This window comes from Eutrigla gurnardus (genome assembly GCF_963514095.1).
Source record: "Eutrigla gurnardus genome assembly, chromosome: 11".
In the NCBI taxonomy this organism is placed as follows: Eukaryota; Metazoa; Chordata; class Actinopteri; order Perciformes; family Triglidae; genus Eutrigla; species Eutrigla gurnardus.
Genome location: NC_139925.1, coordinates 4,636,876 through 4,652,448, shown reverse-complemented (window position 1 = coordinate 4,652,448; position 15,573 = coordinate 4,636,876). Strand labels below are relative to the sequence as shown.

Sequence of the window (15,573 nt, the reverse complement as noted above, 5' to 3'; positions counted from 1 at the left end):
ATGCGTGAAAGATACACATTATTACGTTCTTAAAAGAAGTTGGAATAATCCAACTATGTTGTTTGATTGTTTTTTTCCTGTCCAATCTCCCGCTCCACACTTCCAGGTCAGTTAGTGGCGGTAATGCGCCTTTAAGTTCGTTTACCAACCGCTAATAAACACCACAGAAGAAGAACAACAACAACCAACGCGAACTGCGGGCCAAACGCTTCTGCGCAGATTTAACAGATCTACAAACAATCTGTGAAGCCTACTGCGGTGTGTCAGCTGTCTGTCGCTGCTCTGAGATCAGCGAAATCTGTGAGAGCAGCGTCAAGACGTTAGCGTCCGCCAGTGGAGTGGCGACGTGTAATTCTAGGGTAAAAAATGGCAGATAGGAAGAATAATAATGCTCCCGACAGCAGTGCAAATTTACTGTTCAGCGGCGCTCCGGAGTTTAACTTCAACCTGCCCTTCATGCCAGTGAGTCAGGCCACTGGACCGGCGGTGCTGTCAGGAGGTGAGATGAGAAGCGGACTGTGGAGAGGAGGTGGACGTCTAAACGTTAGCGGCGGCGTTAGCACGCTAAGCTAGCCGGACTAGCTAGCCTAGCTAGCTAACAACTGCTGTCAGTTGTCATTTAGTGTAAAAAGACGGAACAGAAAGTAACGGCGCGTCTGAGCTGACGGTCGTTTGTCGGAGAAGTTAGCCTGGTTTACGGTGGTGTGTTTGAATACTGTCACGGTGTTCCATGAAGAAGATATTCAGTTATTTGGGAGCCATCAAAACAACATCTTCAGGCTTTCAATTGCCCCAATTCTCCTGAAAGAAACAGCTGTATTTTTGCTGTAAATGTGTGTTGTTTCTAAAATGCTTCTAATTAAACAACATATGAAATGTCATGTTTATTGTAATGGGTACTAGTGTAGAATGTATAGAGCTGAACTGGTTGGTTTGTTGATTAATCAATTCGTTTCTCCAGAAATGTTGGATTATTATCTAAACATTTTATAGAAATACACATTTTCTTGCTATATCATTGGAAATCTGGACATCCCCAAGGCTGTCCAGCTCCTTAATGCTGATCACTGACTTATGAAAACTTTTTTACATCTTTTACATTAACCCTTAAGATTTTAGATCACAAAATCTAAATGCACTTTAAAATAAAATTATTATTATTATTATTCATGTGTTGTAGTTGCGGTGTGTGTTGCTTGATTGTGCAGTGTGTTGTGTGTGTTTGTTGATAGTCTCTTTTTTTAGCTACTGTCATCCCCCGTTAAATTACCCCTCGGGGACGGATAAAGTAATTTGAATTTGAATAAATTGAACATCTTTGGGTGTTTGTCTAAAAGATGAAAAATGTTGAAGGCCATTTTTCTCTTATTTTCTGTCATACTATGGACTAAACTTTATAAAAGAGCCATTTGCTGCAGCCGTACTGTCCATGTATTTTAATGTTTTAGTGTGTTACAGTGTATTTGATGTCCCCTTGAAGCTCTCTCTTCAAATGACTCTTTGATTTATCAGATGACGCCACTGATGTCGGAGAAGAAGACAGCTTTCTCGGTCAGACCTCTGGGAACGGGCCAGCCCCGTCTACGTTCAACTACTTCTCCAGCCCCGTGACCAGCAGTGACCCGTTCGCGTCCATCGGCCAGGCGCCATGCCAGCCGCCGGCCATGTCGGCGGCCCCGACGTCCACGGGCCCGGTCTCTGTTCCCAGCACTGTCTGCATGGCTCCACCACCACCCCACCCTCAAATGAGCCCGGCTCCGGCAGCTTTTGGCAGTGCGGTTTACCAGAGCCCCATGGGGCGTCACACTCCTCCACCCGCCGCCATGACGCCACCTCCTCCTCAGATGCAGCAACAGAGCCATAACCCGTACCGACACACCCCCATCAGCAGCAGAGCCAGCCCCTATATTCCAGCCCCAGAGGTCCTGCCGCCAACACACACACCTCAGCAGCAGAATCCGTACTCGCTCGGCTCTCCGCAGCAGACATTCCCGATGGCTGGACCCACTTTCACAAAGGTGGATATAAACTACCTGATTAACTCGTTAAGGTTAGTGAAGAGGCTATAATAATGTCCCTGTTGTCGTCTCCTCAGCCTCCTCCCACGCACTATCAAGCGCCTCCACCTCCAGCCACCACTGCCGGAGCGATAGTTCCTGCCGGTCCCATGATGCCATACAACTACAATGTCTATGAGTCGGTTCAGCCTCACTGGTTCTACTGCAAGCAAGTGGAGTCGAAGAGCGTCTGGCTTCCGTTCAGTATCATCGACTCCCTTCAGCTAGAGGAGACGTATAACTCGGGTACGACACGCTGCACGCATGTGAGTGTTTTTATACGGAAACTGTAATCTGCTCTAATGCTTTTGTGTGCTTTTGTTTTCCTCCCAGTTCAACCAGACCCAGAAAATGTGATCATACGCACAGATGGAGGCCGCTACGACGTGCAGCTCTACGACCGCATGCGGACCGCGGTGTACTGGGAAGAGGAGCCCACCGAGGTCCGGCGCTGCAGCTGGTTCTACAAAGGGGACACGGATAGTCGCTTCATTCCGTACTCCGAGGAGTTCAGTGACAAGCTGGAGGTTTGTCTCACCGCTACATTTGACCAGAAGCCAATACGGGACGCCATCTTCCACATACACTAACGCAGCGTGTCTTTAACTTTAGGGAGAATATAAGAAAGCCGTATCTACCAACCAGTGGCACCGTAGACTGGAGTTCCCATCAGGAGAGACCATCGTCATGCACAATCCAAAGGTAAACCTCTTTGACCGACTGGCGTTGCTGATTAATCCCGTTAGTTTGGATGTGATGAGTTCTGTTTGCCCCCCGTAGGTGATTGTGCAGTTCCAGCCCTCGTCCATACCAGATGAGTGGGGCACGACTCAGGACGGGCAGACCAGGCCCAGAGTGGTGAAGAGGGGGATAGATGATGACCACGATGAAGTGCCTGATGGTAGTCAAATATGCTTCTGTACCCGAGTTAATTTAATCCAAGTGGAGGCACCCAGCCATGTAAATTAAAATAAGCTCTAGGCTTATTGATCCCGCGGGAAAGCTTTTCCAAAAGGCAAATAGATTGTCAGGACTCTATAAAGTGAGATGAGGCCGGCAATCACTCTTTTATGAGGGAGTGTAAGAGTTTAACTGTGAGATGCATTTTAGTACCTGGTTGAAAAACGGTAATGCAACTTAATTCTAGTTTAGTACAGTTTGGATTTTAGGTGTTAAACGGGGAGAATTAACTGTGTTTGATGAGCGAGTAAAGTAACATTTCCCTCCTGTGCGTGGTTTCCAGGGGAGCTCCCCAAGGTGGATCATCTGGTGTTCATGGTGCATGGCATCGGCCCCGTGTGTGACCTGAGGTTCAGGAGCATGGTCGAGTGCGGTGAGTGCCCCAAACGATCCTGTCGTCTTTTTTTTTTTGCCAGCATCGTTGCACGTCTCCCTCCGGTGACGGCGTTCACGGAATGAAACCGTACGAATCCTTGTGCTTTCAGTGGACGACTTCCGCAGCGTGTCGCTGAAGCTGCTGCACAGTCACTTTAAGAAGCCGTTGGATGAGCACGCCATCAGCAGGGTGGAGTTCCTCCCCGTGCAGTGGCACAAAGCTCTGCATGGCGATGCCACGGGGGTGGACAGGTGAGGAGAGGGGCGGGCCTGGAGAGCACTCATTCAAAAAAGAGTTGCTCCCTAATAATGCATGTTGGATCCATCAAAGTCAGGTTTCTATTAATTGTACAGGAGGTCATTTTATGGAAAGACTGACTTTATTTCTAACAGATGCTAGAAATGCTGTTAATCACATTAATCTTCAAATACAGATCATAAATGTATAGTTTCAGGTTTTAAATAAAGGTTCAGTAATTTCCTAAAAACAGCAGGCAGTTGTAGTTTTTAGCCAACGTTACTCAAACAACAAGAAATAGTTTGCTGGGGACTATTTTCAGCTGTGGTTTAATACTTATTAGGTGCTGTTGTGCATGTGATTTGACTCATTATTTATATGGATGTGTGAATTCATGGTAATGAAGGAATGTCGCCCAATGTGACTCATTGATTTATTTAATTTTTATAGCTTTTGAACAATGGTGCTCTGTTGGCACAGCATGAGAAGATGACATCATCATCTTTATCCTCTAATGTACTTTTTATATTATTTTGTTTTAAATCACTCGTAAACCTCATTTCTTATTTCCCTTTTATAGGAGGATAAAGAAGATTACGTTGCCCAGCACCGGACGTTTACGTCACTTTACAAATGAGACTCTGTTAGATGTGCTTTTCTACAACAGTCCCACGTACTGCCAGACCATCATGGACACGGTTGCCCAGGAGATTAACAGACTTTACGCCCTCTTCATGACGAGGAACCCCGACTACAGAGGAGGCACGTCGGTGTCCGGACACAGCTTAGGTAATAAACCAGGCGCTTGTTAGCTGCTCCTCCAGTGTTTCTCCAACGTTCCTCAATAATGTTCCAATATTAGAATGTAGAAATATTTGTTTTATTATTTAAAGAAAGCACCTCCAAGATTGAAGAGGTACATTTATTAAATTAAAAAAAATTAAAAATTAATTTGTGACATTTTAATGATAATTATTGAGAAAAAACACACATTTGTAAGAGCATAATGTCATAAATGAACTGGTAAAAATACTTATATATTATATTTTTAGATTGTGGCAAATCTATGAGAAAAAAACTAATTTTTTCATAATTTAAGAAATGAAAATCCCCAAAGTGTATGATTTAATAATCTTGCAGTATTTGGTCTTAAATTTGCTATTTTAATCTCAGAGAATGTCTGACATTTTTCTTGTTTATTTTGCCCCCGTCACCTCAGTCTGTATTTTAATTTTTTTATTACCTACTTCTACTACCTTGTACCTTGTAACTACGTTTAAAGCACAAATCATTCACATCGATGCGTCAAACTGAACAAACATTGCAACAACCGACCGCTTCCAGCAGTTAATGATTGTCTTTTATTAGAGGGATGTAGAATGTAAGATGTTTTTTATTGGACTTCTTATAATATAATATATTTATTTTAGGACCTCTGTACTCCCTGCAGTACTCCAAAGTACCTCTTGGGGAACTAGAACCCCTATTAGAGAAACACTGCTTCACCATTGGCTGTTTATTCTTCTGTGGTTCATGTGTTAACCCTTTTACTCTCAGGCTCCTTGATTCTCTTTGACCTGTTGTCAAATCAGAAGAACGGCTCTGCCATGCCGATCACACCCGTTGCCAACGGAGACGCCAAACAGGTCATACACCAGCTGGTTGAACACATTCAGTCACTTTTCATCGATTAAATACCAGATTTTTCCGTGTATCTAAATCCCCTACTGGATGTGCTCCACGTCGTCATTGATCGGAAACATTTTGGGTTATTTGACACACTGATGTGCATAACTGATCATCAGGTGGCGTCCGCCGTGTCACAGGGAAGCAACGCCGTCGCCCCTCCAGCTGTGGAGGCGGAGCCCAAAGAAGACGAGGAGGAGTTCGAGGATCTTTCCGCCATGCTGGAACATCTGGGCTTGTCCGAGTACAAGAATACCTTCGACGAGGAGAAGATTGACGTGGAATCTTTTGTAAGAATCTTCTTTTGCTTGATGTGAATGAGGAAGTCCTGGTGGTTTGTGGTCTACAAAAAGGCCCACTTTGTTTGGGGAAGTAATTTGGTATGAACTCTGGCTTTTGATGTTCTTCTACACGTCGTTTTTATAAGACGCTGGTGGCCGTTTCACGTTGTCCTTTCCTTGTTCCCATGCTCTTTCAGCTCATGTGCACCATTGAGGACCTGAAAGAGATGGGAATCCCACTGGGCCCCAGGAAGAAGATCTCCAAGTTCGTGAAGGAACGAGTGAACAAGCTGGTACGTTGGTCTCCGGAGCGCCTGCGAGGCCGGCGAAGCAACAGCTGATGATTCAGACGCTCTTTGTGTCTCCGTCAGGCCGCCCAGGAGAAGAAAGCCGAGGTCAAAGAGGTCGTCCAGGCCGCGGCGCCTCCTCCAGCGGCTGAAGCTCCTGCCGATCCCTCTGGGAAGAAGCTTCCGGTGGGCAGCGCCGTCTCCATCCACGTCGACTACGATTACTTTGAAGTTGGAACCGGACAGGTGAGCGTAATCTGCGTCCGCATGTAGAATCTGTAGATTCAGTCTATAGTGTGTGAGGTATCGACCAATCACAATGCAATCCTGGAACATGACGACTGTCGTCTTGAAGCTGATTCGGCTTTTTATTGGTTTAAAATGAGCCTGAAGGGTGCTGAGATCGGTTAAATGTGACATTTAATACTAGGGGTGAGTATTAGCAAGAACCTCAGGATACGATACGTATCACGATACTTTGGTTACGATACGTATCACGATACTTTGGTTACGATACGTATCATGATACTTTGGTTACGATACGTATCATGATACTTTGATTACGATACGTATCATGATACTTTGTTTACGATACGTATCACGATACTTTGATTACGATACGTATCACGATACATTGGTTACGATACGTATCACGATATCGCGATATAAATAAAGATGAAAACACAAGTACCTGTAGATGATATTGATCAGAGGACGAATTGAGTCAAAATTATTTCATTCAAAACAGCCTCTCCATTTAATTAATTACCATGAAATTCACTGGAATAAATATTGAAAATAAAGTATCGCGATATATTGCCGTATCGGTTTTTTTACCCACCCCTTTTTAATGCTAATAATGTGCTCTGCAGGTGTCGGTGGTTTACCACTCTCTGGACTTTGAGCCGATGAATTTCTTTGCCTTGGGTTCTCCGATCGGCATGTTCCTGACCGTCCGAGGCCTGGAGAAGATCGAGGAGACGTACCAGCTGCCCACGTGCAAAGGGTTCTTCAACATCTACCATCCGGTAAAGTGGCTCCTCCAGCCTTTTATATCCTGGAGGATTTACTGCCGATCAAGCTCCACGCGCTGCATGCTCCAGTTGAAGCACATTTTTATTATTGATTGCGTGCAAATGCATCAGTAAAATGGGTCTTTTTCACCGTTACTGTGCGTTCTTCCAGTTGGACCCGGTGGCGTACAGGATCGAGCCCATGATAATCCCAGACCTGGACTTCAAGCCAGTGTTGATCCCCCATCACAAAGGAAGGAAGAGGCTTCATCTCGGTACGACACTCGCTGATTCTTTTCTCCTTCGCTTCTGTTTGATTGATTACTTTTGCTCTGAACAAATTACAGTAAGTCACGAGTTAATACTACATCCTGATACAGTGACACTAGAGGGCACACTGAGTTTTTGTTTAGTGTTACTGCATGTTGTGTCCCCCCTTTGGACCTCTTTGCCTCCCTTAGGGGCCCTAATTTGTGTGGTGGCAAAATACAAAGACTTTATTCTTACATTCAATGTGCTATGGCACAATAACATTTCTCTATTTTAACATTAAGCAGAGTCTTGTTTTTTTCTTGTTGCCTTGTAAAGACGGTCGAGTCTATATTGCGTAGGTTTGTTCTCTGTGCGAACGCCAGAAATGGGTCTAAACATCATCAACCACGTGAGAAGTTTCCCGCCTGCGGATGAATTCATGAATGGATCCCTTTGTGTTTCAGAGCTGAAGGAGAGTCTCACCAGGATGGGCTCCGACCTGAAGCACGGTTTCATCAGCTCCCTGCGGAGCGCCTGGCAGACGCTCAACGACTTCGCCCGCGCTCACACCTCCACCGCCCAGCTCCAGGCTCAGCTGGCCATGGTGGCCAATCAGATCGAGGAGCAGGAGAAGCGAGCGCAGGAGGGTGAGCGTCTCGACGGGGTTTTTGTGTAGTGAGAGGTTGTTTTTTTTTATTTAATGAACTCCGTTCTGGTTTCTCAGAGGGCAAGATCCCGGAGAGCCCTGAGCCAATAAAAGAGGAGGAGCCTCAGGTGAAGGTCGGGATGCTGAACGGAGGGAACCGCATCGACTACGTCCTGCAGGAGAAGCCCATCGAGAGTTTTAACGAGTACCTGTTTGCCCTCCAGAGTCATCTCTGCTACTGGTACGGAGACCTTCGTTCTTTTATATTTAAAGTTTTAAACTCACATTTACAATTCCAACAACAGCTGAGACGATTAGACGATGATTTTGAAAACTAAACTGGATAATTTTTCAAACAAAAACAGCGTTTCACATTTAGAAATGAGCCGTTTGTCCTCGTCTGACATTAAAGTTACATTTATATACCGTATTTGTGAGCACGTTTTGTTGTTTTCTGATGTTTTAAAGATCACAAATAATCACATTTATATTCATTTTAAGATTTCGTTGTCTCAACAGTGTATTTCATATTATTAGCTTTTCCTATTGAGACCAAATGTCCTCCTGTTAGCGGATTAGCTTATCTTTTTTTTTTTTTTTTGCAGGGAATCTGAAGACACAGCTCTGCTTATTCTCAAAGAGATCTACAAGACGACGGGGATCCATCCAGAGCAGTTAGCACATTAATACAATGAAGTAAGATGAAAATACAATGAAGTAAGATAATAAGCCTTTCTGAAACTTTCCCATTTGATTTATTTCACGTTGGTTTTCCTGGTTTTTAATTGTTTTTTTTTTTCTTCCCTCTCCCTTATTTTCTATTCATGTAGTTTATTGTACACAGATGAATAATACAGTTGTATTATGCCATTTGTCTTAAATTAAGAAACATACAAATGAGCGTGTAGATTCAAAGACACTTGACATGTTTGATATTACATTTTTTTAATAGTATAAATTAAGAAAACAAGTTTACTCAACATGTATCGTCAAAGCAAATACTAACGGCAGAAATGACTATGACTTAGCAGCAGTCGATGCAGCCATCTGTACGTTTTATTTAAAACTTCAAAATAAATCATTTCCTTGAACAGGTTCTTTGTTTGACTTGTTGTGTACGGCGGAGAGGAAGATGAGTAACATTTCTCCTCCTGCGGGCCGAGGAGGACGTAAGTATCTACAAAAAAAAGCTGTAAATATTAGCAAAACATGGATTTAAAAAGAATAGAGATGCAAGAGTAACCTGTTAAAGCACTTGTTCCTGCTCCACGTCGGGTTTGACAGCTCGTTAACATTCTCTCTGACTGAACTGTAGCTGCAACATCCTCTCAACATTATGACATAAAAAAAAGCATGTCACTTTAAGCACAAAGGTACAACTCACAAGTATGGAAAAAAAAAAAAAAAAGAACCGTTAGAAAAGTATTTACAGGAGAGGCTATAACGTTAAAACTGGGTAATAAGAGTCATTCTCATCGGGCATAGATGGCAGATCTTGTTAATAATGATATTTTAGACAATAATACTGGTGCACGTCGACCTGCATGCCGTGAGCACATCTTTGCTCCGAGCTCTTTAACTATTTAAATCAACATGCTTCTCTGTTAAATCGTTACCGTCACAGAAAAACACCAAAAAGTTCCCTTTGTTTTCTCTCCATTCACCACATTGCAAATCTGAAACAACCCATAAATATCATATTAACAGAATGGCTCCATTCAAAAACTGCTGTTACACTGTAAAATATTGTAGTTTTGCTTTTTGCATTCAACTTGCAGATGACTGGGAATCAGAAAAAAGTCAACTTCTGGTTTTTTTAAACCTCCATTTTTCAACAAAGTGCAACTTCCTTTTATCAACCCTAAATAAATAGTTCTATAAATGGACTTGTTGGCCTTTTGTGACTTCCTTCTCTCTTTCAAAAAGCCACTAAAACTCAACTTGCTGGTTCTATTTGATGTTTTTTGGGGGGAGGAAGGTGCAGAAATCACCTTAAACAGCTGAAACCTGTTGGCTGAGGTCGTATCCAGCGGTTCAAGGTATTTAAAAGAAGGTGAAGAAGTCGGGGCTGTGATTGATGGCTCGATGAGAAGTTTCTTCCCGAGATAATAACAGAATATTGAATCGATATGTATAAAATACAACGTGAACGTTCTGCTCCTCAGTTCTCCTTCACATATTGCCGGTTTGATTGCGTATCTTTCTGCTGCCGTGCCACGTGGTGAAGTTTCACATTGATCTTCTTGTACATTCATTTGTCTACAGCTGTGCGGTGAAATGCGGGAGTTATTCCGTGTGTCTTTTGCTGTAGTGCGGGAGCGATGGTTCCGCTCAGTCCTGGGTTTTGGTCTGAGTCTTGAAGGCCTGCTTGCGTAGGTGAGCCTCGATCTCGTCGCGGAACACCAGCATGCCCAGGTGCGAGTGCGAGGCCTCGTTCATGGCTTTGGATTGAATGCACATGCGGTACTGCTCCGGCGTCAGCTCGTCGGCACACTGCTTCTCGTGCCACAGGTGGAAGAGGCCCGACACCGGCGTGCGGGTCACGATCAGCTCGCTCCGCAGGTACTTCCTGTACAGGTGGACGTCCTCCACGCCCCAGCCCTTCACCTCCAGATCGAAGCCTCCTGCAGGAGAGAAATCGGACCGCGGGTTGAGTCGGCCGCTTGTGAGCAAGTGGAATATTACGGTGATCGGTGCTTACCGATGTTTAGGAAGTCTGATCGATACTGACACGTCATCCCGAAGCCAAAGTCTCTCCAGAATCCAGCATCTTTTTTGTGAATCTATTCACAAAAAAAAGAGATTCTCACTTTCAGTAAACAGTAAAATGCATTAGTGATGGACAATAAAGGATTTCATCACTTACTGGGATTAAAAACACTCATAATAAGGGGAACGTGGTGAATTTGAACAAACCTGAACAAGCTTTCTAGCTCACAATCATAACGTCATGGAGAAGTAAAAACAGAGCCTGATTTTATCAAATACAGGATACAAACATTGATCTTAAACATGTATATCTTTATATGATTTAATCATCATCTTATGTTTATTGTTATTTGTAACACAATAAAAATATTTATTTATGAACAAAATGTGATTCCAGTCTGTTTTAGTGCCATTATAAGGGTTTTAAACGGTGATGATTATTGGGATAATAATCTTATTGTTGCATTCTTAGTTGAAAAAAAAAAAAAAATTTAAATGTTAAGTTAATACTTTTGTTAAGTCCTTTTTTCACTCACAGATGGGTTTTGCTTATTTGAGCTTCACTGCAGTTTCACACTCAGGCTCAGATTTAAGGTGAAATCTTAAAACCCTGATTTTATGACATCACAACTTAGTCTGAGCCAATCACAGCCCAGTATGCAAATCACAACATGTGATGTGGAAACTCAGTTATTGTATCTTAACTTGAGTGTTTATTTTTCAGACAACTTTTTAACTTTTATTCCACTTCATGTTAAAACAAATGTATTTTTCTACACTTGAATTTTCAAAAACTGTTATTACTTTAGTTTTAATGCATTTTTTCCTCTACTTTTTTTAAATTAATATTCATAAATTCAGAGATTAGAAGTAAGAACCTTTGAACAAAGGTAGTTGATGTTTTTGTGGACAAATCAATATCGGATCAAATGATTCCAAGCTGATTTTTAAAGTTTTAAAATCTGTCGAGAGTAATAACGTGTGGAGATAAATGTTCTTACCAGCTGAAGTTCGGTGGGCGGAGCCAGCTCCAAATTTCCATAGACGATGGCAGGATTGTAAAGACTGAACACCACTGGATAGAAGACTTTCTTATCTGCAAAAACAGTCACTTAGTATATTATGTGACACGTAAAGAAAACATATATATGAACAATAAAACCTACTTGGTGCAGCGTGGAGGCGACAGGTGTTCAGGAAGTCGAGAGTAAAATGGATGTCGACGTCACAAAAGAACATCAAGACGTCGCCTCTCTTCCAGGCGTGAGCTCCGATGTCCAGACCCCGTCCTCGTGAGAACTCCTCGTCCACCGGGATCAGGGTGTAATTGGAGAAGCTCTCCTCGCTGAAAACAAACGGGAGTAACGTTTCAACTCCCACGATGACACATCATCTACCAGGAGACCGGCGCCGCCACATCAGACATCAAACGCTCTCAGTGGAGAGAGAGAAAAAAGAAGACAAACCTTGACATTTTTTCCAGCGATGACTTCACCTCCTGCAGGCCTTCCGGCCCAAAATAAACCACGGTGAGATGAACTCGTCTGTCCTGCTGTATGCACACCTCCCTTCAAAACAAATCCATGTTATTGAATCCATCTTATTGCACAATGAGGGTTAAATCCCGGGGCATGCTGGGTCACGCTCTCCGATTCCATCCCACCTGAAGTTGTGCAAGAACTGCGAGAAGGTTTCTACTCTGCCTGCCAGCGGCACGATGATGTTGATAATCATTCCTGATGTTTCTACAGATGTGCTCCTGACCTTCATCAGGGGACCGAACGGTCTGAAGAGCGTGACGTGGCGGAAGCTGCTGGAATCCTCTTTGGCGAAGAAGAGCTCGTACAGCGTGCCTTTGTCTCGCTCCGTCCTGTACAGTCCTGGGAAATATGAAAAACAAGCGTCTACACGGAGGAAACATCAGCCGCAGTGCTCGCTCGTCGTGAAGCGGCGGTCTTACCTTCAGTAAAGTGACTCTCTATGTAGGTTTGTCTCTGCATCGGCATGTCCTCCTCCACGCCGTCCTCCTCGTCGGGGTTGTTGATGATGTCCAGCGCCGCCTCCATCACCTCCACCAGCTCGTCCCTGCGATCTTTGCGGACGGGTTTCTCCTCCGGGTGCCGCGTCAGCCCCATCTCCAGCTGGTACACCTTGGACGAGGAGAAACTCTCGAAGGGCACCAGGGCGTACTCGCTGGGGAGGCGCGCCCCCGTGTTGACCTCGGCCTTGTCGATCTGAGAGTGCAGGTACTCCAGCAGATCCCCCGGCTCCTGGTCTTTAGTCTCGGCCAGGCCCTGCACCCCGGGGAGCTCCTTCTTGTCCTGCAGGAGCTTCAGCTTCTCGCCCATTTCCTGCAGCTCCTGCTTGAGCTGGGCGATCTGGCGCTTGAGGCTGGCGGCGCGGTTCAGGTGGCGCTCTTCCTGCTCCTGCAGCAGGGCCTGGTAGTACTCCTTCCCGTAGGTCTCGCCCGCCAGGCCGGGCAGGGCCAGGCTGACGTCCGCCGGAGGGGTGCACTCCAGCAGGTAGGCGAACAGCAGCAGCACCAGCAGCAGGAAGAGGCCCAGAAAGAGCCAGCGGACCCGGCCCTGGAGCGTCAACCCCCGCCTGGGCATCGCACCTGCATGCAAGCTATAGCTGGCAAGTCTGCATTCCCTTCTCCTCCTCCTCCCGCCACATCACTCACAAAGCGCTTGTGCACGTCATCTTAGAGGGTCAGAAGGGTCATCATGTCATTTTACTGTTATGGTCTCGTTTCCAGCCTCCAGCCTGGTGTCGTCACACATTAGTCCAGTTTAAACCCATGATGAGCACCTGGGTTTAAAAACAACAACAGAAACGCAGAAATCCACATATTTTACCAGACAGGGAGACATTTTTAGATGAATAGTTCTGGTTCAGATTAAAACATAGGTGATTATTACCAGACAAATCAGGACATTCGTAACCAACCTTACAGCAACAAAATGCTTTCCGGAAATCTAGAAATAATAACGCGATCAATGTGTCCGACTTCCGGCGACACTTTTACAGTAAAAAGTCTGAAACCCGGAGAATTAGCTTCACCTGGAGCGCTAACACGGCGACTAGCTCTCAGCTAAACAACAGCGCAGATTAAAGCTGGTGGGCGAGCGACTCGGCAAGCTGCTAAATATGGGCTTCCGGTTAAACAGCTGCCATTTCAAAATAAGAGCATGACGATCTCCAGAACAATGCGAAAACTGGCAGATACCAGACTCACCTAGTGTAATGAAAGGATGTAAACATGGGGACTATATATATATATGAAATAAAGTTTCATAGGTATATCCATATCTTCATATTTGCACTATATCCATATCTTCTCTGAGCCTTTTAGTATATATATTTGTATTCTTTACTATCATATTTTCTATTTGATTTCAAAATAAGAATTCCATTGCTCAGTGTGTTTCTTCTGTGCGTGTGTGAGACAATAAAAATCTTGTGTGATCCTTTACACATCCACCACATACCACGCAATTGTGTCTTGAAAGGTCACGCAGTCAAACCTACAACTCTCAGCACACATAGTAAATGCTGTTTTTCCTATCCTGACAGTAATAAGTCTTCACCTGCTCTCACAGATGTAAATCAGCTTTAACGAGACCCAGCAGGGCTCCGAGTCCGAAGCTCCGAGCTGGAAGCCACTGGAATGATTCAAAAGCCTGCAGTATTTATCTCACTGTTTCACGTGGATTTTCTTGTCCAAAGTGCACGGCATTGTTTGTCCTAGTATGTAATTTGAACTCCTGTTTTTTTCCCTCTTAGAAATGACTTGTTGTGAAACACGACTTTTGTGGCCCATGACTCATATTCACAGAGGGGACATTCTGCTTTTAAACCAGTCAAAAGAATAAGAGGAACAAACAAAGCTTGTTCTGACTATTTGAATGTAGAAATCTCCACAAAGGAAGTCATATAAGAGAATGTTTGATAATTATCTTTTTGTGCCACTTTTTTATTTTTCATTACCATAGATTTGTAAGTTCTTGTCTGAGTTGACTTCATTTTTACTAAAGATAACAACGACTTAAGCAGACAAAAGTCGGATATGTTAATAATAAGAAATGTTTAAACATGTCATTAAAAAGGATGTGATTTTGTTTCTGTTGTGTTTTAAGTGTCTTGTTAATGTTGGAAAATACAAATTTACAGTAAGTTTTAATTAAAGTTCGCTACTCAATCTGTGTCAAACAGTTTTGGAATAATCAGTCCGGTTGTAATTACGTATCACACTGCTCTTTTATTAGTTATTTGTCCAAATTCCATCACCTTCCGTCCCTCTGGAAATTGTGACGCCACACCTAGCGTGCGCTTTAACTTTGAAAATCGAAACCGGACATTGCGGCGCTACCGTAGCTAGCTTAGCGATGTTCGGAGCTTCGCTGCGATTTCGGCTTTTATATCTGTTAGAGAACGTTCAAGGCAGTCACGATAGTGTAAAGGCAACCACTCACCTTACCCCGTCGTGGTCCATCCCTACCTGCGCTCACAGGTGTGTGTTTGGTGTGAAACCCGCGGCAGCAGGAGCCTGCGCTGTAAAATGCCACGGAGCAGAGAGTAAAGAAGAGGGTCGTAGTCTACTTCCGGTCAACAGCAAACCAATGGGTGCTTTGCCAACGAGTGTCGTCATCAAACACGCTGAAGCTCCTTGGTCATAATAATACGTTTTTTATTATTACTATAACGTAATTATTATTATTAATATATGAAACAAACATATTATTAATGCAAACAAGAATAAAATGTTTCTTATAAATGTTAATTACAAAGTCCATTCTAATTAAATAATTTAAAACAAGCTTTGTTATTTAATGCCCTTTTGTATTTCTTTGTCCTAACTGGTAAAAACAAATCTCTTATCTGTGATGATTTATGTAAAAAAAAAAAAAAGTCATAGTTTATAGTATGTATAAAAAAGTCATAGCAAAAGTCTGGAAAAAAAGTCATAGTAAAGTATGTCGAAAAAAATAAAGTCATAGAAAAGTATGTTGAAAAAAGTCATGGTTTAAAATGTAAAAAAAAATTCCTTAAAATGTCATAGTATAGCA

At 43.5% G+C, this 15,573-nt stretch overlaps 2 protein-coding genes across 3 annotated transcripts; one reads left to right on the top strand and one right to left on the bottom strand.

The window, feature by feature from the left end:
* The first annotated feature begins 307 nt into the window (after positions 1-307).
* sec23ip (SEC23 interacting protein) lies at positions 308-9,539 on the top strand. Of its 2 annotated transcripts, none has more exons than XM_084020764.1 (18): positions 308-499; positions 1,513-2,018; positions 2,096-2,303; positions 2,391-2,584; positions 2,670-2,759; positions 2,838-2,958; positions 3,301-3,390; positions 3,503-3,644; positions 4,211-4,419; positions 5,188-5,276; positions 5,457-5,606; positions 5,795-5,890; positions 5,969-6,130; positions 6,757-6,912; positions 7,070-7,172; positions 7,614-7,796; positions 7,874-8,036; positions 8,401-9,539. In XM_084020764.1, exons 1-18 carry the CDS (start codon positions 367-369, stop codon positions 8,480-8,482), a joined length of 2,877 nt encoding a protein of 958 aa, XP_083876890.1. In that variant the 5' UTR covers positions 308-366; the 3' UTR covers positions 8,483-9,539. The 2 variants fall into 2 exon arrangements, with proteins under 2 accessions (XP_083876890.1, XP_083876889.1); XM_084020763.1 differs by having other exon boundaries at positions 309-499; positions 5,436-5,606.
* A 564-nt stretch (positions 9,540-10,103) lies between these two features.
* csgalnact2 (chondroitin sulfate N-acetylgalactosaminyltransferase 2) lies at positions 10,104-15,093 on the bottom strand. The gene is made up of 8 exons (XM_084020765.1): positions 14,980-15,093; positions 12,465-13,315; positions 12,168-12,384; positions 11,971-12,072; positions 11,671-11,849; positions 11,506-11,600; positions 10,497-10,578; positions 10,104-10,419 (listed from the first exon to the last, which is right to left on the bottom strand). Exons 2-8 carry the CDS (start codon positions 13,114-13,116, stop codon positions 10,127-10,129), a joined length of 1,620 nt encoding a protein of 539 aa, XP_083876891.1. The 5' UTR covers positions 13,117-13,315; positions 14,980-15,093; the 3' UTR covers positions 10,104-10,126.
* Between the last annotated feature and the right edge of the window lie 480 nt (positions 15,094-15,573).

Coding starts and splice junctions, on each gene's coding strand:
- sec23ip (XM_084020763.1), top strand. CDS start 367: ATGGCAGATAGGAAGAATAATAATGCTCCCGACAGCAGTGCAAATTTA. Junction 2,019..2,095: donor CTGGACCCACTTTCACAAAG/GTGGATATAAAC, acceptor TCGTCTCCTCAG/CCTCCTCCCACGCACTATCA. Junction 5,891..5,968: donor AGGAACGAGTGAACAAGCTG/GTACGTTGGTCT, acceptor TGTCTCCGTCAG/GCCGCCCAGGAGAAGAAAGC.
- csgalnact2 (XM_084020765.1), bottom strand. CDS start 13,116: ATGCCCAGGCGGGGGTTGACGCTCCAGGGCCGGGTCCGCTGGCTCTTT. Junction 11,850..11,970: donor TCGCTGGAAAAAATGTCAAG/GTTTGTCTTCTT, acceptor GTTTGTTTTCAG/CGAGGAGAGCTTCTCCAATT. Junction 10,420..10,496: donor ATCAGACTTCCTAAACATCG/GTAAGCACCGAT, acceptor TCTCTCCTGCAG/GAGGCTTCGATCTGGAGGTG.